Source organism: Paralichthys olivaceus, chromosome 12, assembly GCF_024713975.1.
Source record: "Paralichthys olivaceus isolate ysfri-2021 chromosome 12, ASM2471397v2, whole genome shotgun sequence".
Taxonomy (NCBI): Eukaryota; Metazoa; Chordata; class Actinopteri; order Pleuronectiformes; family Paralichthyidae; genus Paralichthys; species Paralichthys olivaceus.
The window spans coordinates 11844815-11868384 of NC_091104.1; the positions used below are offsets into that span (position 1 = coordinate 11844815).

The 23570-nt window shown below is 41.4% G+C and overlaps 1 protein-coding gene across 7 annotated transcripts in view; it reads left to right on the top strand.

Annotated features, from left to right (window-relative positions):
• qkia (QKI, KH domain containing, RNA binding a) overlaps window positions 1-23570 on the top strand; it is a 75141-nt gene that overhangs the window by 13429 nt on the left and 38142 nt on the right. For all 7 annotated transcript variants that reach the window (XM_020098027.2, XM_020098023.2, XM_069536529.1 and 4 more), the window contains exon 2: window positions 12333-12475. In XM_020098027.2, the coding sequence (XP_019953586.1) occupies window positions 12333-12475 (143 nt within the window). The remainder of the gene's footprint in view (window positions 1-12332; window positions 12476-23570) is intronic.

Sequence of the window (23570 nt, forward strand, 5' to 3'; positions counted from 1 at the left end):
TGAAGTTTCATTAAGGCAGCATTTAATGCACTGCTGTTGATTTGATTGCATCCGATTATTGGATGATATCTACTGTTGCTTTGAATTAATCAAGTTTTAGTAGGTGCTGAGGTGTTGGAAGTCCTACCGTTGTCTCATTGCCATCCAGGGAAAACCTGTCTCTTTCCATAACCTGTTGTTGAGCTTTACTTTCATCTGTCACAGAAAACTGGATTGAAGATAAATTGCTGATGAAACACACTTGAAGGCATTGTTCTCTCTGTATGCCCCTGTCTCTGCTTTTGTTGCATCAATTCTTTCCTGTTGTTATCAAGTGACCTCATTCCCTGATACCGAGAGAGTGAAAAGAATGTGGTTATTCCTCATTCTGTCATCATCCCACCCCCCCACCTTCCAAACGTATTAAATAAAGAGATTCTTTAGTTTTTCAATCTGTTTGTTGACATTCATAATACTGCTCTTCAGGCAGACTCCTGCTGCTTCCATCTGTTCATCACCAAAAATCACTGGAGTCACAGTTGATGTAAGGATTTGCCTTAGATTCACAGTTAAAACGCAGTTCCTGTCCTAACTACTCTCTCTGCATGTTGCCTTTTTAGAAGTGTTTAACTTAAGAGAGTGATTTCACAAATGACCAGCTGAATCTGTCTGCTGGAAAATCTGGTTCAGACATTTGCCAGAGTGTGCCTTTCAGATGTGAAAGGACCTGTTCACAACTACAAGAAAATCTCCAAATAGACAATTAAGCCTGCAGGAGGCAGAACATGCATCTAAATTCCACCACAGAAATAAGTTTTTTTGAGCACATAAACACAGGGATTGATGTTTATCACCAAAAAGAATCTCATTATCTCTCCAAGTTGACCTATTCCTCAGTGTCTTCTATGTGTATGGCACCTCTGTTTCATCCTGAGATATTTGTATTCCTCCAGTTTCGTGACCTCTTGTTCGCTGTGAATTTTCTAGACACTATTCTGCTGTGGTCACACATGGGCTCATGCAAACATTTTCCTGATCTTTTACTAGGGGGCTGACAGAAAGGTTGCAGGAAAGTGGCAGGAGCAATTGTCTCAGACATTTGCCTTCTCACATACATCCCCTACAGGAAAGTTCAGGGAAATGTCCAGTGCATGTCTGGGCCTTAGCTTCACCGTTCCACTGCAATTCCTGCTGCCCTGCATGTCCAGATTATTTTGGAAGCATTTTGAAGCTTAAGTAGAATATTACTTTGGATCAAAGGTTATAAATGGAGATTATATCACTCATAGACACAAAGGCAAAATCCTTTTTGAACTGATGGTGGGAACCATGAGAATGAGAAAGAATTTTCCTTCCTTCACATCTTCCCAATTGATTCGGACAACTGTGGTTTCTTTAGTTACACGGGTGGGGACAGGAAGCACAGTACATGTTATCGTCTCCAGTCACATTGACGGTCAGAGCCTTTCCTTCCTTCCTCTCTTGTTTCCTCATCTGACAGCTGGACCTTTCCTGCCATTGTTGCATGACAGAGGAACAGAGGAGAGGGAGCTGTGAGTAGGGATAGATATAGTTCAAATGTTTTAACAGATGAAAAGTGGATAGCAAGCACTTAAAGGAGCAATGTTTATTTATATATTAAGAAAAGTAATTTGTGTGTACTGATGGGAAATTTCCATTTTACTAAGGCCGTCCAGGTAGTGTTTTAAAGGACAGGGATAGCCCCCTTTTCACAAACCAGAGTGTGTGGTCACAGGGCAACAGTCAAAACCAAATGGGGCCAGGGACTCTTCATATATACACATCCTAGCAACATGCATCCTGACTCCTCATCCTGTTATTCATCCCGTTCCTTATCTCATTGTCTCACATCTAGTTGAGTTCACAGCATGTATCCTGTGCTTCACTTTGACATAGCACTCCCCTTATTGTTGTGCTGTTTTTTATGTGGGTCTGTCTGTATGTAAGTATGTCTGAGGCCTTAGTGGGAGAATTGGCTTTGTTTCCTGGAGCATATGTAGTGCGTGAACCGCAACACTGAAGGTAGAGATAAATGCGTTAAAGCAAAGTGAGAGAATGATTCTTGAACAGCGCCGCACAGTACGCAGCTCCGGTCTCGTTCTTGTTTGTTTGCCTGATTTCACTGGCAGGTAAAGTCTGTGAAATGAGCTCCCATGAGATACAGAAGAATCAACAAGCTGTTTGGCTGTTATGCTTTGTTCATGCTTTGAATGTGTGTTTATTTTCATACTAATTAATCAACTAGTTTTGACTGCGCCTGTCATAACTAAGCAGCCTTTTTAGTATGCATAGAACTACACAGACTATATATCCATGGAAGTAGATGGTGTGCCTCCTCCTTGTATTGTAGCATAGCTGAGGCCGGATGTTTCCTTTTTTGACCCAGTTCGCCGTCTCAAATATTTGAAACCATTTTCAGCTCATGAGACTTTTCTTTTAAAGTCAGCCTGTTAAATGACTATTGCTGTGGGTTCCAATTTAACGCTACATATCACTCCCCCTTTTAGATGATGAGAGCAGCAGTAAAATAGCCTATCTTTGCTTGTTATTTCTGTAGGAACCTGAGTCTGCATCTGTGTGCATTAGGTTGTCTGTTTCAGCTGAGCTTGGGTATTGGGCTGCTCGAAAAGGTGAACCGAGGAGTGACGAAGTATTGGCACAGAACTAAAGCCTCTGCTGTGTTGGATTAGATATTTTACTTTTTGCATTTGTTGATAATTAGCAATATTGCGAAACTACTGTGGGAAGGAGCTTATCCCATTCATTAACCACCACACAATCACTCCCCAGTGAAAAACAACTTCGTCCGTGTGAGTGTGTAAAGGAAGTAAAACAGTTTTGGTAGCTCCGCACCATGCTCATTCACTTTGGGGTGCCCCCCCCCCTCAAGGTTTAAGCGCGAGTGTGGATGTGCACTCACAAGTTTCACCTCAGGACCCTATCGTGCGTCAGCCCACGCAGAGAGTAATGAACGTTGGCCCCTTGCGGCAGCCATTAAGAGTAAGCCATTATGGTTCAGTATAGAGCCAGCCCTCCCTGCCAGTTTCACCCTCACTCTATGGTAGAAACTACTGCGTGCACAAAACTGGCACTCCTATGGCTCATTGAGCTGCCAGCATGCCCCCCAGCAGCACACACCCCCATAATGCAGTTCCACATCATCAAATGTGATGATCCCTTGTTCTAATTTTAGGCTGAGGTCTTAATAGCTTTGCAGATACTGTCTGAAACACTAATTTCACTGTTAAGCTGGGGATGGTATAGCATGGTGATGAGAGTGAGAAGGATATTATGTGTTTTTGCAACAACTCTTTTAGAGATCGTGTGAATTATCTACCCAAGTAATAGAGCAAAATTCAAACCAACTTAGCATAATATACAATACAATTTATTCATACCAAACTTTTGATATTTTCCCATCACATTTTATTGTTTTGAATAATTTTAATAGGGTTATTTCACGAACCAAACATTAAATTTGAAATATTCAAATGCGTAAGTTTCCTTGTGTGAACAATTACAACACAATTTTCTTGTCTTCTTTTATTCCTCAGGAAAGTGAATCCTGCCTTATGAGAACGTTTTAACATCTTTAAAATGCAGTCCCTTGTGAAAACAGAAATGGCAAAATAAATCAATAAATTGACCTATCAAATTATTAGATTGGTTTTTGCCACCCCTCTTGTAATTACCATTTTCTCGTCTTATTTTTCACACACACCCGTACACTCTTTTGGCTGCCGGTTCTGGGACTACAGCAAGGCCTTTAACACTTTAAAGAGCGTCTTTGTGTTTTTGCCATCTTACAGTATTCTATAACACTATTTCTTGGCCACTTGACAGTTCTTTGATGAGATCGCCTCACTGTTTATCATGTGCTCAAAATTGGCATCATAACTCCTCCTCAAGGTTCAGTTAACTCTGCCGACGCTGAGCCACATTTTTCAGGACAATCAATTCACCTGCTCATATGTCACTGCTTGTGCCGCAGTCGTTGACAGTGGTCGCTCTAGTCAAATGCAGATATATCTCTTTGAGTATAAGAATGTGATTCCCAATATTAGCTAATGTGGTATTTTTGTTGAATATGCATTTCACTTCCCCAGTATTCACGTATCCGCTCCCTTTTGTCCCACTCTATTGCTATTTCTCCCTCTTTCTTTGCTTTGGTCCCTCTCTTCTTTTCTACTCTGTCTGTTTGCTTTGTTTAATCACCAAGCTAACGGGCTATGACACGTCCCTATAACACACCATCACTGTCGCTGCCAGCAGCCACAGAAAGCCACATTCAGCTTGGCACCTCTTCTCGTCCTGCATGCAGTCGCAGTGACAGCCCCAGAAAACATTTCATTTGTCATCGGTTATGATTAATGGCTTTGCTGATTGCTGTTCTTGGCCATCACCACACCTACACATTCTGTTTTTAGCATACATATTCTCAGGGGTTCAGCCAGAATAGAGGAGGAGGTAAAGCAATGCCTCCAATTTGTCAATGTTTCTGACATAATTAGGATGTGTTTTGATTTGATAGACTACTGACTTTGTTTTTATGTCAATATTTTGAGCACAAGTTCATTTAAAATAATTATGATAAACACACATCTCAGAGAAACCAAATTTAAACCAAACATGACTTTAACAGGTTGTAAAAAAGGAGTTTCACTCTTTCTGTGCTGCAGCTCTATGTTGTCATAATAATCCTGCTGAGCTTTTGCTGTGTTCTGCCATTAAAGGTAGAAAAAGCAATATCACTTATAACCTTGTCTTTTACAGACCACAACTTTGCAGCACTTGTTTCCTCTGCTGTCAGTCATCTCAGTAAAATAATTAGAGTTGATGTGCGATAAGGAGCAGCTGCATGTAGCAGCATGTGTAATCTGTGGTTTTACTCTCTCACTGGATTAAATATGAAGCTGTGGCTAGGAAAGCAAGATGGAGGAGAGGTGTAGGGCTATTTCCTTCTTGTTTCCTGCTGTATTTGTTTAGCAGATTTTTTTTCTCTGAGGCGGTTTCTCTCCTTCCATGTGGAGTGTTATTTCTGTGGGTTTACACTCTCAGGGGAGCCATGCCTACAAACACAAAAGCTCATTAAGTCGTGTGTGTGTGTGTAGGTGTTTTTAATGTGTAGTTGGGTGTTTGTTTTTAATATGTATTATATGTACTTAAGTCAGTGTCAGGCCAGCCACATTCCTGTCCATTGTTGGACCATAGCTAAATTATGTTTGAGTTGTTATCTGTGTGTGTGTTTTCAGGCAGCTTCAGCTCATTATTGATGATCACAGAGCGGAACATGCTGCTTTCGGGCTGGGAGCTGGCTGGGATACAAACGTGTACTCTCGCACTTCCTGCATGTATATTCTTAATGTTCATCTCAGAGAGAGATTGTGTTAGTGCAAGTTTGTGTACGTATTTTTTAATCATTTTTTAATTGCATCAACCCTTCACTCACAGTTTTGTTAAAAGCACAGTTCCTTTGTGTCTTGGCTTGTCGTTCACCCATGAGATTGCTGAGAAAGTGCATCTGTGTTTGGGAGTGTTTTTCTGTATTTTATTACTTTTTCTACTTACCTGGCTCAGAGAGAAGTTCCAGAAACCTTGTTATGCCAGTCTTTTATTTAGTTTTATTTATCTACTTAAAGACCTGCCACTGGAGCTTTTTACCCAGCCTGCCTTTGGAGAATCACTGAGACACAGCATAAATATCACCCTCTGGCTTCCAGCAAATCGTCATTTCTGTCGAGAGCCATTTAGACCCTCAGCCTGTGGGGGTCGACGCTTGCATCCACATCATGTCAGGGTTCAGGAACTATTTGGAAGAGTCACTGCAGAGCAAAGTTAGAATGTTATTTCTCTGCACTTGACAAAGATAACAAAGATTGCACAAATTTGAGTAGGTAAATGCTTTCCAAGTAAGCTTCACAATACCCACACACCTATTCTTTTGTACACTGAAGGTTGTTGGCCACTCTATCTCTCATTTACCTAAGTTTAGGGGATCTCTTGTTAGTACATAGATACTGTAGATGACAAAATCCTCTGTTTTCATCTGCTACCAAAAATCCCACCCATTGTGACCTAATGCAAAGAAATTAATAATGAGTGTAATCAATGTAATGAAAACAAAATGCAATGTTTATTTGGTTGACTAGAGCCCTGTTGTTGTCCATAATTGAGTATCGTCACATTATCTTTTTTCGCTAAATCTATGGAAACTGAAAACAACTTGCAGTGTGCTTTAGACCACTGCAGGTAATAGACATACTTAGGTAATGCTGTCACCAATGAGTTGATCCATAGTTGAAGCCACGTCTGCTCTTGCTTGTCCAGCATTGTTATTATTTACTGGGAACAATCATTTTCCTTGCTCTATAATTTATTAAACCCCCAAAAAATTCTAAAAACCCAATCAATAGTAATAGTAATTAAAAAAGTCGTTGGACACAATTATCAACTGAAAGTGTCTTTATGCAGCAGCAGAGCAGAGTCTCCTCACTGGGTAGCTGAGTCATGTCACATATCAATAGGAGAATTCACAGGTTGGAGGATTTGATGTCATAAAGTAATCTCTCGCTAGCCTATTTGGCAATATTAATAGATTGATAATAATTAGGCAATCAGCAAACTTTGTCTCATGAAGGTGGCAGCATGTGAAGGTAGCACCTCTTATCTACACACACCTTCCATGACACCACAAGAGTAAGTCTGCCCGCAGCAAAATCTAACACAACGCACGTCTTTTCTTGTAAGATGTCTAATGTGATCAGTAACTCCAGTGTTTTCACGATTGTAATGCCTGCGAGGTAATTGTCCACACTCAATACCCAATTGGTATTGACAAAACATAAACAAGTCACACATCAAACCTGGCATCCTGTACTGATCATTTTCTGATAATACTATCAAATGTAGGTATTTGATGCTAAGTCCTAATTCCTCTGGCCACATGCAACTGACACAAGGTGCACAAAGGCACGTTTTCCTTCATGTTAACTCATATGACCTGGATATTTCAAACCTAAACCTGGTGTTTTCCCTTTAGAAAACTGAAATGTGTGTGCTGTTCTTCACTGTGCTGTAGTATAGAATACTCATTAAAAGCAAAGAAATAGTTTGTGCATCAGATGATTGTGTGGTACAGGCCTACTGTTAAATCAAAGATTAGGGAGTTAAAATAAGACAGAAGCACGAGGAAACGTCTTTTTTCTTTTATACGCAGGGAGGGAAAGAGAGGCAGCTGTGAGTTGACGATAAGAAATGCATACGTTTTCATGGCTCAGTCACCCCCACCAGTGCTCACACACTATACTCCGGATTTCTGCTTTGAAAGAAACCCCTGTCTTTCATATGCTTGGCCTGCCCAGAACCCCTTAACTGTTGAAGTGGAGTGTCGTCTTGGATAAAGTTGTCTGTGCCATGAATAAAGGGCAGGAATGCATTAAATGTCCAAATCCTTTCACTTGCAATGGGTACCCAGGCTTTGTGATTGCTAAAAGTGCACAGCTTTAAAGTGAAAAGGCTTGTTCCTCGCCTGCGTCTTGTTTCACTCAGCTCCAGCACATTTAGGTCTATGTGTGATTGCTCCAGTGTTTCAGACACGACCACCACATTTCTCATGCCTATATTTACCTCAGCTTCCTAGTCATTTTTTTGAGGGTGGGTGGCAGTGGCTGAGGGTGTACAGCCGTCTATGCAGTTCTATGCCCCTGTTTGAAAAAATACAAATTCTGCCCATACATGCACTGTATGAATGGGTGTGTGAATGGGTGAATGGCAAAATGCTACGGTACTGTAAAGCGCAGTGGTTTTCAAGCATAGAAAAGCGTTATACAAATATAGACCATTTACCATTTCACCTGTTTAAATCATTAATTAAACATGCATGCTTGTGCAAGCAGGAAAATATAGATCGCACTGTAGGTGTTTGATGTCAAATCACACTAAACAAGGAAGATCCATTGAGTCTCTCCGCAGAGTCGGACATATGATAATTCTGGCTTTAATATTAATTGGTGTTAGACTCAGGTGCCAGATATCATCAGGCTTATAGCAGGCATCAGAAGGCATCTAAAGCTGCTTTCCTCAGGCAATTCTGATCACTCTGATTACTCACCCTTTACATGTCTTCTACTCTCCCTCTCTCACACACACACACACACACACACACATGGACAGATTTGGTCAGAGGACGTTTTAGTGTGCGCTACCGGGTGAGGACAAAGCAGTTATGGAGCAGGTCTATTTTTGGTCTCTTAATGGACTAGTTCTCATTCTCTAACAGAGCAGGCCTGACTGAATGATCTCGACCAGTCTTAAACCTGATTACTGCATCTCCTTCTGGACTTCTTCATTGTTTTTAATAATGCCCTGTTCTCGTTCTTTCTTTCCCTCTGTGGTTTATCTCTTCAATCTGTCTTTGATCTCTCCTCCCCTCTCTTCTCCACCCCTCCCTCCGTGTTTGTCCTCATGCCGTGTTTACATTCATTAGATCATGTTAGATCAGAGAGGCTGCAACATTAGAAAATATTCCCACCACATTTGGCCATTCTTTCGTCTTTCGCTTTTTCTCCCCTCATTTCAGCCACTCCTGAACTGTGCTGCCAGCACTGCTGTCTCTGTGTCATCATTGTTTTTCACATCAAGCTGGGTTTAATAAATGAAAAGCCTCTCCCTCCTATGGTTGCTGATTTCCTGTCAAATATCACTCATTCAGATGAGTAGATGTTGTCATGGTTTTTGCTTATTTGTTTTCCTTTATCTACAGGCAATGATTATATGAGTGGAATTCAGGTAAAATATACGTATGGCTATCTTTTATTCTTAAAGTTTAATTTGATCATATTAACCTTTTTAATCATGGCACCGATTATAATGCATTTTCATAAATTTGACCAACACAACCTCTCACTGACTTTCCAGAGCTTTAACAGTATCTTCCTCAGCAGATGGAGCTGGCTCTCAGTTCTCATCATATGACCAAAGTATTGAGCTCACATGGTAACAACTAAAAAAAACCTCATCCAGTAAGCGAGGACCTTGAAATAATCCAGAAAAGGGAAGTGAGTGAAAATTGAGTTCAGGCTATTTTGTTTTTCCTGTTCACAAGGTCAAGAATGACTATTCACAAACAAAATCCACCCACCAGACCCCTCTTTGATTCTTTGCTCTTAAACTTGCAGCCACCATCTCTCCCATACCCCTCAGTCCACTGCCTCTCAAACCCCTCCAACTGCCATTCTCCTCTCCCACATCCTGCCCTTTCAATACTCATGTCTCCGCACTGCCAAGATCGTACAAAGGGCAGACAGATAGGCAGCCATGGCCTGTGCCATTTTATTTATTTTTTACTGTAGAACTTGAAAAGAAAGGGCTGAAGTTGAGAGACACAAAAAAATACATGTTATCTTAAATTGAGGCAGAAAAGAGGTGTGTGTTTCGAGAGGAATACAGCTGCACTCTGCTTGCTCAGCACTGTGGTTATAATTCTTCCTCTTTCCTCTGTCTTTGTCTCAGCGAGCAAACCTTCCTCCACTCTGCCCGCAAACGACTCTCAAGGTTGATTTTTGTTTCGTCCTGACAGAAAAACTAAACAGATATTATTATCTCTTCCATTGTGTCTGAGTGTGCAGCCGCCCCACCAGTAAATAGACAGCCCTGGCAGGTTGTGTGTGTGAGTGTGTGTTTGTGGTTTGCTGAGTCAGATTGTGGATGGACACACTGGCATTGAGCGGAGAGATGGCTGAAGGGCAGTAACCGGGGATCTGTTACTGCTCCTTGTTTAGCTGTTAAAGCACACACAGTGGTGTCCAAAGGTCTGAGACCACTTCCCCATGAATCCTTATTCAAATTGTCTCAACCTTGTGTATTGGCAGTATGTAATCCTGATTTTTTCTAATGTCAGAGTTGAAGAAAAGTCCTCATTGATAGAGGACCCTGTTTTCTTTTGTCTTTTTATCTTTTTCTTGCGAAGATACTCCTCCTTCCTCTCCCTCCACCCTGCCTTTCTTACAAAATCAGCCCACTCTACCAGGATGGACAGCTAGACAAATGATTTTGTCGGTCATGCAAGGCAGGGGGTAATTTTTAGGTGAGCGCAGCGCAGCACAAAAGACTTGGCACGCTTAAATTCGGGGTTGTCAAATGCTGCACGTCTCCACTGATGGCCCAGCACGGCCCCCTTATGTTAATGTGGCATTTCAGCAACAGGAAATAGAATTGGAAGGAGGAGGGGTGCTGCTGGTGGTGGTTGAGCTGCATCACCACACGTGCACACTTTTTATTTTCTCTTGTCATCTGAAGGATTGATGATCTTAAATACATAGACTTTGTATACTATATATTAACACATATAAATCTCATGCTTTCCTTTTTCCCCCCAATATTTATTTGTAAGCAATCATGTTTTCCAGTATTAGCTCGACTCTCTGTGTTTGTCTCTCCTCGCCTCCTCCCTGTTTTTACTTGTCACTGCCAAGTTTCTCTTTTCCTGTACAAAGCTTGAATGTGGCCTGAAGCTGCTGGTGTTGGTTAGAAGTGATGTAATCTGTCAGCTGGGCTCGATACCACAAGGATGAATTTATGTTTAGGGAGGACTAGGAGAATCTGTGATGACTACAGAGTGGTGAAATCATGTGAGTCACACTGGGCCAAGTCTCCTTAGCTGTTTGTGTGGTTCCAATGTGTCTCGCAGGTGTTTTCCCTGCATATGCAGGCCAGATGTTTGTGTGTATGCTTGTCAGTGTCCGTGAGCGCATAAATCACACGTGTCTTATCGTCAGTAGCGTCCAGTGAAAACCTATTTTCAGCTCAACAAGAACGTTTTGCAACTAATTCCATTCCTACATCCAGGAGTTTTTCTAATATCTTTTAATTTGTTAAATAGTTAAAACAAAGCCAACTACTACACTTAAATTTTATTATGTTTGACCCCCTTCTAAATGTGTTTCAGGGCAAGGATAAACCTTGCAGGTCAGGCATGCTTTACTGCGGGCATCTTTAGTTGAGTGTCAGGTTCCCTAGCTCGAGTTTTTATATAGAGCACCCAACTGGCTGGAAGTCCCATGAAAGATGGAAATAGTGTCTAACACCTGCTCCCACTCCACACCAGACACATGATCTCTCGATGCTTCACTAGCCCTGCCATTCTGTTTCAGCTGTTTCCCCCTCAAACTTTAAACCATCTTTAAAAATGCCTTGTTTCAAAATCACTCTTCTCCTGCCCTTACTGCTGAAAGCTTCAAGGTTCAGCAAAAATTGTTTCTAAGAAATTTTTACTACAGTTGTGAATTGATCTAACACTTTTCCTAATAACAGAAATGATCTTAACGGTAATGTTTTGTGCTGTTGCTTCATTGCGACACATAGATTTGCTCAGTCCTTCCTCTTCCATCTGTCGCAATTACTCTTTCACAAACTCACTGACAACAGACCCATCTGTCTTGGTCAGACTAGGCCCTAGGACCACTGGGAGAAACCAGACCCTCCCTATGTAGCTGTCATTGAGTGTGCTCATGAGAGCATGTTGTGTACATGTCCAAGGACTGAGCTCACTGTCCAATCACAAAAATTAACCCTTAAAGTAATGACAAGAAAGTGTGACCACATCACTTTTTTTCATTACACTCATACAGACACAGAGGAAGAATGAATTAAGAGGTGTTTTCAGTCTGTAAGGCACAGCTTTCTTCTTTCATGTGAATTTGTGTGTGCTGAAATGGGTTCCTTGTGAATTAGAGGTGAGCGTGTTTGTGACTGGGACAGAGGACCATCAGATTAATCTGACGGGGGGGATCAGATCTGAAGGAATATACCCGATTGTCTTATCTTCCCACCTGCCCAGCCACTGGCATACGCGGCTCTATTAGACAACAGCCACTGAGGAATCCCAGGTAGAAAGGAAAGACTGTGGCCTTAACCCCTCAATAGTGCAACACTTAACATATTTCTATGTCATATACATTAAAGCATTTGCGGTTTGGGTCCGAACAATTTGAAAAAAAGATATTTCCTGCAGGTATTATGGTATTATGAGACATTGTTGTCATACATGTTTGCACTTATGGTCTGTGATAATGTTTTTGTCAACTTTATTTCCAAAAACAATAAAACACAACAGTTTTTTGATAAAAACATACAGCACTAAAGGCAGTTGACACATATCTGTTGTTTTTTCTTTCATTTGTTTTACAACAAAGATTTATCTTCTACATTAAGCCTTCGCCCAGAAGTCAAAATCAATATCACAGTGATTTATCAAATACAAAAATAAAGAAGTGCAATTGTAGTGTTGTTTTTATTCATTTGCTAAACGTACTTTACTTTTTTGTGTGTTTCAGAGATCAACAGAGTGCGTAAAGACATGTACAGTGATTCAGTGAATGGCCTTGTGGAAAGACACCCCCTGGAGCTACCTGAGGCTTTGGGACCCATCGTCCACCTGCAGGAAAAACTGTTTGTGCCTGTCAAAGAGTACCCTGATGTAAGTACCTGTTTTACTCATTTCTCTCTCTGTGTCTCAGGTTCTACAGAGACACTACTAGCACCCTTTCTGAAATAGTCTTAGGACTAATAGAGTGGGATCAAAATGTTCAGTGACCAAGCCAAAAAGCAAGCAGAAACTGAACATGATTTAGGTTTAGCTGCCATCCATTCATCCTGCCACACTTTGAACACTCCCTGGAGGTCCTGCTGTGCATTACTTCAAGTACCAACTGTGATGTTTGCTGAATGTTCACCGTAGGGAAAAGGAAGAAGTTGTAGGGAGCCACCTTCCATGAGTAGGAGGGGTGGGGAGTGACAACTGCAACGTTGTGGCCAAATAACACTATGCCTGTGAGCGGGCATATAGTCTGTCAGGCTTTGACCACAGCCAGTCAGCCACCTTCCTGTCCTCACAGTTACTCTCTGGCACACACATGAATGGTTGCGTCACGTCTTGAGAAGGAACGCTTCTCTTCGTAATCCCGGCAGCTTGCAGTGAGGAAATGAATGGAAGGAGGTGACGGAGGATAAGAGACACCGTAGAGCAGAGCAAGGCCCAGCCAGGCATGGATTGCATTTTCCCCCTGACAGAATTGATAAAGGGCACCAGAGACCGGCTGGGATCAACTTAGCTATAGCTGACCCTCAGACCAGACCCAGCCTCTGAGCTCACCGGCTAAATCAGCCGACCAAATCCCATCTTTCACCTTTCATCTCTAGTGACAGGACCTCAGGCCCTTGGACAGTTCCCAAATTAGCTGTGAGACTCACATTTGCTGTTTGTTTCTTTTACGAGCTAGTTGCATAACAGTTTTTTCCTTCAATAATTCTTATCATCCTTGACATCTTAACAGAAGTCCCAGTCATTTAAAGCTAAAGTAAAAGTTGAGTTTAACCCACCCATACCTACCATCATGAATATATTATGTCTACTTATAATACTGTAAGTAATGAACACATAAACATCTTTTACTCTGAAAATGTAAATGTGGTAGCACTGACCTTCTGTGGGTGATGGATCATTTGTGGTTGTTCACAATTTCCTTGGTCTATAAGTTTTATTTAAGTTGTAGGAGCATGATTGATACTTTTTTCTTTAAATTAAATCATCTTTCTGTAGGACCAGGTGTGTTGGTGTGTATATATGTGTGTATATATATATATATATATATTTTTTTTTTTTAAGTTTAGATTGTCTTGGCAACATATTCAATAGGTCACATAATGTCAGGTTATTTAAAATGCTATTTATAAACACTTATTAATTGGCATTTTTTTCACCTGACATTTTGGCTGCGGATATTTTCATGAAACAATAAAAGCCAGCATATATGATGACACGCACACAAACAGATTTTACATGTGTCTATGTGTTTTGTGTTAACCCTGTAAGTGATATATATAATATATGATATGGAGAAGGTGTGTGGAAATGTGTGAATTACTGTCTACCACCTGTGGCTTTAAGGATATTCCAGGAATGACATGGAATGAATGTGGGACATCCTCAGATGACCCTTGCATGTGGGCTATGCTGCTCTGGACACAGCAGGGCTGTAACTCACACTTGTGTTTACGAGTTGCTGGGAAGTCCAACTATACCAATTAGGCTTCCACCTGGTGGCTGAGACAGGTCACTGATGACCTTAGTAGGCAGATTTATACCAACACTAACATTCTTCCAGCACAAGGAAGTAAAATTACAGGAAAACACACATGTTGATTTAAAATGACTTGGAAGTGTAGTCGTTACATCTGCAGAGGAAAATTCCAGATAGCTTTGTTATTTACTGTATACAAATTTGATGTTTGTTTATGTTAAACTCTTAAGTATTTGAATTCTAACAGTGTAACATGTAATAAGTTGTGCAGAAAATCATATTGTCCAATTTCCCTTTTTTTTCTCTGCTGCTCCCACCATTTGTAATTTTTAGTAGGTGAGGAGGGAATGAGATGTGGGGATCCATTATTTGAACAGACAACAGTACATCATCAACAGTAGATGATGTACTGTTATGTGTTTAGTGACTTAAACCCAGGACTGAACGCATCTTACTGTGTAGGTTGATAATTGTTGTTCAAACATAGAGCGAGCTCCAGTAACTGGTAAATCCATTTTGTGTCTTCAAGCAGGATAAAGAGTGGAATCATTTGATAGTGGAGTACAAGGGCAGATGATTTAGGATCAGCATGGAAAGGGAGAGATGAAAGAAATGAAGGAAGGGAAGAAAAATGTCACTTCCTATCCCCATCTACCCTTTGCTAAAAGGAGAGGAAACAGTAATGATGATTATTAGACAGGGGAATATCTTCCCCCCTCACATTACCGTCTAATTTCCCACATCCCCCTCATAAAATAAATACATGTGCATGCGTGTCTCACTGACGCAATTCTCGGTTCCCCCAAGACAGCAGTAAACAGCGTTCCAGGTCTCTGTTTTGTGTTTTTGACTTCAACTCGCCAGCTATAGCAGATTTGTTGTCATTTGTGCCGTTACGTCGTCTTTTCCCTCTTTCCACACTTGTCATTTTGGGATTCTGCCATCTACTTGCATTTCTCACAGTTTTCACTTTCAATTACAAATGAGATTCTCACCATATCCTCAGGCTGAGGTCGCACTTGCTCGATGGGGCTTTCTCTGTCTCACCTAAGAGTCCCCTGCTCTGGTTTCACCAGTAGATAATTAGATTGTCCTGGTGCCTGGATGCCGTGCAGCATGTCAATTCTACCAAAATAACTTGCCTTGCCAGCACACCTCTACTCTAATTCCCTTAAGTGTGTCCCTTCTCTGGCTCATGTGTACTTGCCTGTGAGCCCCACATCTGTCTGTGAATGTGCTTGTCTGACGGCCTGTGTCTCTATCATCCTGTCTGCCGCCGTGACTCCCTGCTTGCTCCCTCACCGTTCATCAAAGTCAGCCATTTCCTGGTGTCGTCAGTGGTGCAGAGCGCTGTGAAGCGTCACTGTGGAGACTGCATCTTGACTGACAGCTGAGTCGCAGGCTATCTGATAACTTCAACCTTCAATTAAATGCTATCTGTGGCTCCACTTTTTTCCCGGGCACACGCTCACACACACAATGATAGGCAGCTGACTGACAGCTCAGCATGTCATTTCTGTTGACCTTCAGGCATCTGATAGGATATGTGACATGTCTTTTAAGTATGCCTCTGTCTCCACTGTATTCCCTGTGTATTTGTATTTGCCAACCGTTAAATGCCCAGATGGGTTGTGGGCCAGCAAGGGTAGCTAGAAATGCTTAGAAGTGAAAACACACGTGGATGCCACCCTTGCTTTATTGACTCTATGAAATGGGACCCTCTGTGAGATGTAAGCTGTTGAGCAACTAGTAAGCAGGACTGTTTAAGTTCTCTTTAGGACATTGCAGAGAAAATAATGATCATTTATATAAATAGGACAGCAAAAAAATTCTGTTTCTGTGGTGTTATATTTTTTATCTGGTGTCCAGGTTGTTGTCATGGTACTTCAGGTTCCTTTTAAACCCTCCACACCCTAAGTTTGCTCCACTTCCCACTTGTCTCCACACTAAAGAACATCAGAGAAACAGATCTTTGATCCCCCTTCAAGTCTCCATTTTTTTGTTATTAGTCTGTATTTTGAAGGCAGATGAATGTAGTTTAGGACGACAAATAACTTGTCAGCTGGAAAACACAACAACCCAAGAAAAGATTGATCAATATTGGCTCAATGCATTGCGATGTCGCATACAGGAAATATATTTCTTTTGTTGTCATCCGTGTATTCTAGCTACAAGAAAATGTTGCCCTGTCTCATAAACTCATAAACTTTAAGGAACTTTCACTTTTTAAGTAAGAACAAATTTACATTATTAAAAAAAACAAGTAATTGTAATGGGCAGTAAAATATGGTGGAAATATGAGATCGAACATGGTTTGGTAAACACTAAAATACAATATTAGATAATGTTTAACAAGAACACAGAGTAAAACTTTGGTTAAAAAAGCATTTAATTCTTTACTCTGAATTACTTTGAATTATAATTCAGTTGAGTTGCCTTTATATAAATCCCACTCTGATAAAGATATTTTTGTAGCAGCAATGCTGTGTGTGCTTGTGTGCGTATACTTCTGTGTGTACGTGTCATATTTTAGAGAGAGTGGAAAATATTGCTTTATGGCCATGAGACTTCACCTCTACTGCAAGGCACAAAAATGCGAGAATACCAAAGAAAGGGCTCTGGTGGTTTGAGCAGACTGGATGTTTCCTGGACCTTTCTTTTTCACTGCAGTAAAATTGCCAGGCCGAGCCAGCCACAGCGAAAGTCATTAAGCTTGTTCCCATGAGGGTGTCATCACTTATCATGCCAGCTCCTGATATCCTTCTGACCCCCCCTAAGTCATTACTAGTCCTGGAAATGTACCTCCCCACACCTCACCTCACCGATAGAGTGGCAATGCGCAGGATTTTGATATCTCTTGCTAGCCAGCCATGCGTGATGATGATAATTTGATGAACGGATGGTTTTCTAGTTGGCTATTTGATGCAGAGGGTAATTACAATGATCATTTAAACAGAGAGAGCTATTTGTTGTAGTCAGTTAACATGATAAAGGGCAACAGTGTAAACTGGTATACATTCATAACTGAACTTATGCCAATGGTTGCTTGCATTTTACCAAATTGTGCTTGTGCGCTGTAAGTGGATGTCTGCTTGTGATACCTGTCTGTCCCTGATGTCTTTAAACTGAGAGGCACAGAGGTGAAAATGGAGGACGAAGGACAAAGGAAGCAGGTTGACCACACAGTGATGAAAAGGCTGCACCAGGCACATGGTGTCAGCTTATATAGTATCTGTGTGCAGTTTTTAGACTGCTGTCATCACCAGTGTTTTAAAAAGCACCTTTAATAATACTCTCTCTCCTTTAGGTTTATAAAAAGATGTGACAAGTATGTTATTTTATTATCAAAGTTGATGCATAGAATCAATGAACTCTCCTAAAAAAATTGTTTGTTAGCTCATCTATTTGGCTATTTATTACAAATAGTTAAACAAGAAAGTACCCTGCTGAAAGAACGAATCCCCTAGCAAAAACATTATGGAATACAAAACTCTGAGATAGTTGCAAACACATATAAACATCTCAGCATAGTCAACAATAACAAAATCTTCTGTACTTCAGTTCTGTTCAAGCAGCCTATTTCCAAAGGTTTTATTTTATCGTTAGGCAACCTCTAATATCAGAATATCATATCAGAGGGTAGGGTCGTATAGGTTGGTATACTTGTTGATATACACAGAAAGTAGGAGGGAGCAGAATAATAGTGATACCCTGTACACATAACTCTAATTTGATTTTTGCCAGTCAGCTGTTCAACAGTCATCTGATGTATTGGCTAAAGACGATGACGCATGAATAAAATTGCTGATGGCTGATCAGATGATGCAAGTGTGACTTCTGTGCAATGCTCTATTAAAGGGACTGAGTGCTGGCCAGACGTGACCAATCTAAATTGGATACGGTTTCACTTCCTTTCTTAATGATAGACTCACGGATAAGGTAGCAGGGCATGGTTAACGTTATTCTACAGCTTTTGTCAAAAAGGCAGTCTCCTGTTAATTCTGGATGATTAACTAATGCTCAAGCGAACACCGAGGGAGAAACGTAGTTTTATTTAGCGTTTTTCTACTCATCCATTTTCTCTTTCTGCAGCTTGCTTATCTAGACATCTAAACTTTGCCCTGTGTCTCCTCCAATCAAATCTTCCAGACTTCCAGCTGGCATTGGTCTTTCTCCATCTTTCCGTCTTTACTCTTCTGTATTTCCACCCTGCCTGCAACCCCAAAATAAACCCAAACAGAATTATCAAAGGAGCCATGGATTAGGCGCTAAATGCTGGATGTGCTGAACAGAGGGCTTTGAAGTCTATAGGCCTAGGAGGCAGCGATGTCATCATTGCAATCTAAGCCTAATTTTCACCCCTTCTTCGCTGCAGCTTCTTCACCTCCATCCCCCTGTAGATCAAGCACATTAACCACTGTGGGCTATGCACCTGTCTTCTCCTTATTCCCATATTTCTTCCATCCTATTTTATCAGTGTGTAAATGGTATTGTGAACTGCTGAGTGTGTTGATATATGTGTGTAGGTTAAAGATAGACCAGGCTACAAGGATGCCTGCTCTGTTTCCAGACTTTATGAATGGATTAATGGTACCGTCCCTCATTACAATAAAGTGAGATCAACAGTACAAATATGGGAGAAGTCTGAGTGAAGGAAAAAGTGCCTGGTGTAACCACTAATTCCACCTTTCTTTGATACATTGCACCAAATAAATTGTTCCTCATTTCCAGTGAGGCAGGCTAATAAGTGATTGGTATTCTCCTCTTGGCCAGGCCCCTCTCTTTGATAAGCCCTGCATGCATGCAGCCAGAGAGCATGACCTCATTTCCTGTCTCCCCACCGCCACAAACAAAACGCCATCAAAGCCACAATTGTTCTTCTCCTCTGAGCATTGTTGGTAGAACTGCAGTCGCTTCTCACAAAAACAAACCACAAGACACGTGCACGCAAACCCACACCATAATCAGCTCTGGGTGCCGGGGGTGTCTGCAAGAGTTCACTCCAATGTATTGTGGTTTCACACACAAACACACTCAAACAAGTGTCGTAGACGTAGATATGTTCACAACAAAACCTGCCTGTGGAGAAGTGATAACTGGAGCTAAACAAAGAACCTTTAATGTCAGTGTAAGCCCATGTCTTGAAGGGGGCTTTGTGTACATTCGTAAGTGTTTGCACATCTTATCGGTCTGTCAGAAACAGTTTGTATATTTCCTGTTTGTGTTTCTCAATGTTGTTGGAATGTTTGTTAGGAAAACAGAGATAAAACATAACTGAAACAGACGAGTGTGGGAAAGAGCCGATCCACCAAAGGTCCCAACAATCTTTCACAAAACACAAAAAAGGTTTTGACCGTGTTGCATTAAACAAAGCTGTTAAGCATACTTTTTTCTTTGTTTTCCACAGTCCAGCTCTACATCCCTGTGAGTTGGTTAGCCTGGTGTTGGAACTTAAATCATTCGCCGTATTGGTTTCAAATTTTTTTTTTTTTTTTCTGGCCTGGTTAATGACTCTTTCAAAAAAGCCCCTAAGGACTAATCTCGTGACTTTTTGTCTGTAGAGGACAGTCAGAGTTCAGTGCATGTTTGAGAGCAGCTCATGTCTACTCTGTTAGCAAAGAGGTGGAGCAGCAGTTTGTTACCCAGATGGAGGCTGTGTACTGTTGAGAGACAAAAGCTGCTTTCACACATTCACTGCCACCCTGAACTTTTGCAGACATTACCCAGAGGAGGTATATGTGTGAACGCAAATGTCCAAAGTACTTGAACTGGACATCAAATGGACTTTACTCTGACAGTTCCCTAACACAAAGTCTGTGTAATGTTCAATTGAGCTGACATGTGAATAGAGTAGGTCATTGTCCACAGAATTCACAGGGAAGTGAAAGTGCTAATAGCGTTTTTATATTTCTCCTGCTCATTGGTGTGTTGTAGTTCCACCAGAACAGTTTTTAACTTTGTCCTCAGTTTTGCACATATTATAATACACACTTTATACTAGGATATGACATCATGATTTTAAACTCCTGAATAACTTGTTGCTCTGTCATTAGTCATGAGCAGTCATGTGCCAAAGGGAAAACTAGTGATGCTTGTTTTATTTTTTATTGTTAATAGCCTGTAAAAATTGAATGAATTTCTCACTCAGAATTGACAGTGCAAAGCTTTGGCCCCCCAACATGATGTTATTTATGGACATGAGTCTAGGGGGCCGGTGGATTTGATGCAACAGCAGAAACATAGAGGTTAGTTTAGAAAGAGAAGCTGCTGAAGGGATGCTGTATTTGGCAGAGAGGGCACTGTATGCATCCTGCTCCTCTGGCTGTACTGTGTTCTGAGTTCCTGGCAGCCTCGATGGCTCTGCACCCCCCCTAATAACTCACCCACTTGGCTCCCCCATTGTCTCTACATTCCAGTGGTTTAAAATGGAGGTCGCCTTTTCCAAGAGCATATCAACATCCATTAGAAGAATGTCAAACCCACAGTACAGAGCTGCAAGTCAGGGAGCAGAGAGAGAGAGTGTGAGTGCTTTATTCCCTCACTGAGATGATTTTGTATTCATATCAACAGTAGAGTCGGACTTTGAGTTTGAACCCATTTAAGCTGGATGCAACATTTACGTGTATATACCTTTTTTAGAGCCAGATACACACACGTCTACATCTTGATTTGCTGAATTACTTGTGGGAAATGTGAGATGCATTATGGGAAATGGAGTTTGTTTGATAGTGCTCTTAGCCTGCAGAAACGTTTTGAAGTAGCACATCAGACATGGCTGACGATCTGAGAGAGGGGAGTGATATTGAAGCAGATTACAGCAGTGTTTAATTTAAAAAAACAACAATGAAAATAAGTAAGAAGAAGATTCAGACAAGGGCGATGTGCCATCTAACGTGCAAGGCTCAGTCGGTAGGAACACGTGTTTGAGGAGCCAATGTTTAAACTAACAAATGGTATCTTTAATAAACTTGGGCAATTTGGTTGGCTCCTCAGAAAACCCTCAGTTGTTTGATGGTTTTTTTAAAACACAGCTTAGATTTTAAAGTGCATTTAATTCTGCGACTTAGGTCTTAATGGGTTGATAGGAGGAGGAAGTGTTGTTTCTTGTTACCTCTTAAGATTGACGCGAGATGCTAGAAGCTTGGTAATTTGATGTGTGTTGAGGATTACATTTCCTGGAGTCATTTGTGTGTGAGTAAAACTTGCGGTGACTGCTTGGCCAGACACGGCGCCTGCTCCTTGCCATGCCCCCTGCCCACATGTGTGTGTGTGTGCACATGCCCATGTCAGCATTTAAAAAACACATCTGACAGTGGTTCACTAGCCTCCACACCCACAAGCTCTCGCACTGAGGGGGTGGGCGGACTCTTGTGCCAGCCTCTCTCTTACCCTTTCTCTCTCAACTTCACTTAGCTCTCTTCCATCAGGCCCCTGCTCACTGTCAAGTGCATTTGTCATCAGCATATTCATGTCTACAGAGAATACTTACTTACCACTGTCGGAGGGAGAGTGGCATTAGCAACGCGGTGAGAGAAGGCCAGAGAATAAAATATTAAAAGCTCTTTCTGTATCACTCAAGCAACCACCTCAGATTTTAAATCAGATTTACTCTTTCCCCTGTCTCTATTCTTTTTGACATCTGGGGCTTGCTCTGTAATACACCTATTGTGTGTATTTAATATATTCATGTTCTGTTGTTCCAATGGGATTTGGACTCATGGAGGATACACGTAGCCTGCAAGGCTGAAGGGAACTGCCACATGTCCCATCTGCAGAAACAAAACTAAATGAAAGTCAAGTAACTTTTTAAACCTTGCAGGTGAAATTTTTTTGTGTGTGTGCAAAATGACAGCAAGCATTTTTTCAAGTGTGGTACTGCAATTGTGAGCAGGAAAGCTGAATAACAACACCCTGGACATTGTCACTGTAGTCTCTGTTTTAAAGGCTAGAGGCCGTGTGTTTGTGTGTGTTGTGTAGCAGTACCACAGCGCCGCCATAAAGCCCTGAGCTCGGGGCTCACCCATGTCTGCAGCAGCACTATGATGCAGACAGACAGCCCTCTCCAGTGCTCCTTGGGGCTGTGTGTGTGTCTGTGTTGTGTATATGTGTGTGTGTGTGTGTGTGTGTGTCAGTGTGTGTGTCAGAGGCAGGCCAGCATGCATCTTTGGTGGCTGACCTCAGAGGACAGGTGCCCATGCATCCTTCTGCAGGCACACACACTCACAAACTATTCCCTGGACCAGTTTCCTTGATTTAAGTGAACCAAACAGACATTTGCCTTGTGACAAAGAAACACATGCATGAGCCCCGTATAGCTGCATGCTATGATCATCTGCATCTCTCCAGCCACAGGATGCGTCTTTCCCGACAGGCCTCGGATACAGGCAACAGGGACAAGGGAAAACAACAGCTTGGAGTTTTACACTCTCCTCACTAGTGTTAACATTGTTTAGGACAAAATACACAAACTTGGCGTTAAATTTGTAATCCCTCTCTAATTAAATGTGACTTCTCTGATGGCTTTTTGGACTTTGCAGGAGCATTGGTGTGGTGGAGTGTTTAAGCTGATTTCACTGCGTTTAAGAATTTAATGCAGGGGTTTCACGGCTCATTGTAGCAGCTCAAGAGGCAAACCGTTGTGCCTCTTGTCATCAAGTAAATGCTTTCCACCATGCCAGTGAGCATTTGAATATTTTAGATTTGGAAATTTAGCTTGAGTAAAAAATATCCCTTTTTAATAGCAGCGGATCTCTTACCCATCATGCTCTCCACCACTCTTTGTTTAAACATGGGTGATTTGTTTACCACAATCTTCCTTTCTTTTAGTTTTCTTTGGCTAAAAATTGTGTTGGATTATTTCATCACATTTTCCCTTGATCCAGTTGGAAGCTGGTTTCAAGTGGAGAGGATTATGTCGGTAAATATGTTCCCTTTTGGTACAAACTCACCGCACAACTCCACACCCCCTCAACCCCCCTTCCCCTCTCCCCACTATTCCCACCCAGATTATTTCATGCTAATTATTTTTCTTTATTAATGTATTTTTTTGAAATCAAGTGGGGATGCTGAAGTATGTTCAAGCCAATCCCAGTGTTGCATGTGCTTGGAAAGCAAGTCAGGCGAAAATGAAAAAAAACATGAATCCATTGGGGAGTCTATGTATCATATGAAAACTGCTCTTCCTTGATAATATTTTATAAATTTACATATTCTTTCCAGTGTTGCTATCTCCATGATGAGGAGAATAAAAGCATCTAATAATTTAGCAGTGCTGCAGGAGGGGTGTGAAATGGACCATAGAAGACACTGATCTGCCAATTTTTGGGGGGATTTCCACCCTGATTTCTGCAGACTGTTAATATCAGCTAGCAGTAGCTACCAGGTGTCAGGTATCCACACTCCAGAGTGTATGTCTGTCTATATACTTAGTACTAGTGTGTCTCTGTGTATATATATATATATATATGTGTGTGTGTGTGTACTAACCCTAAC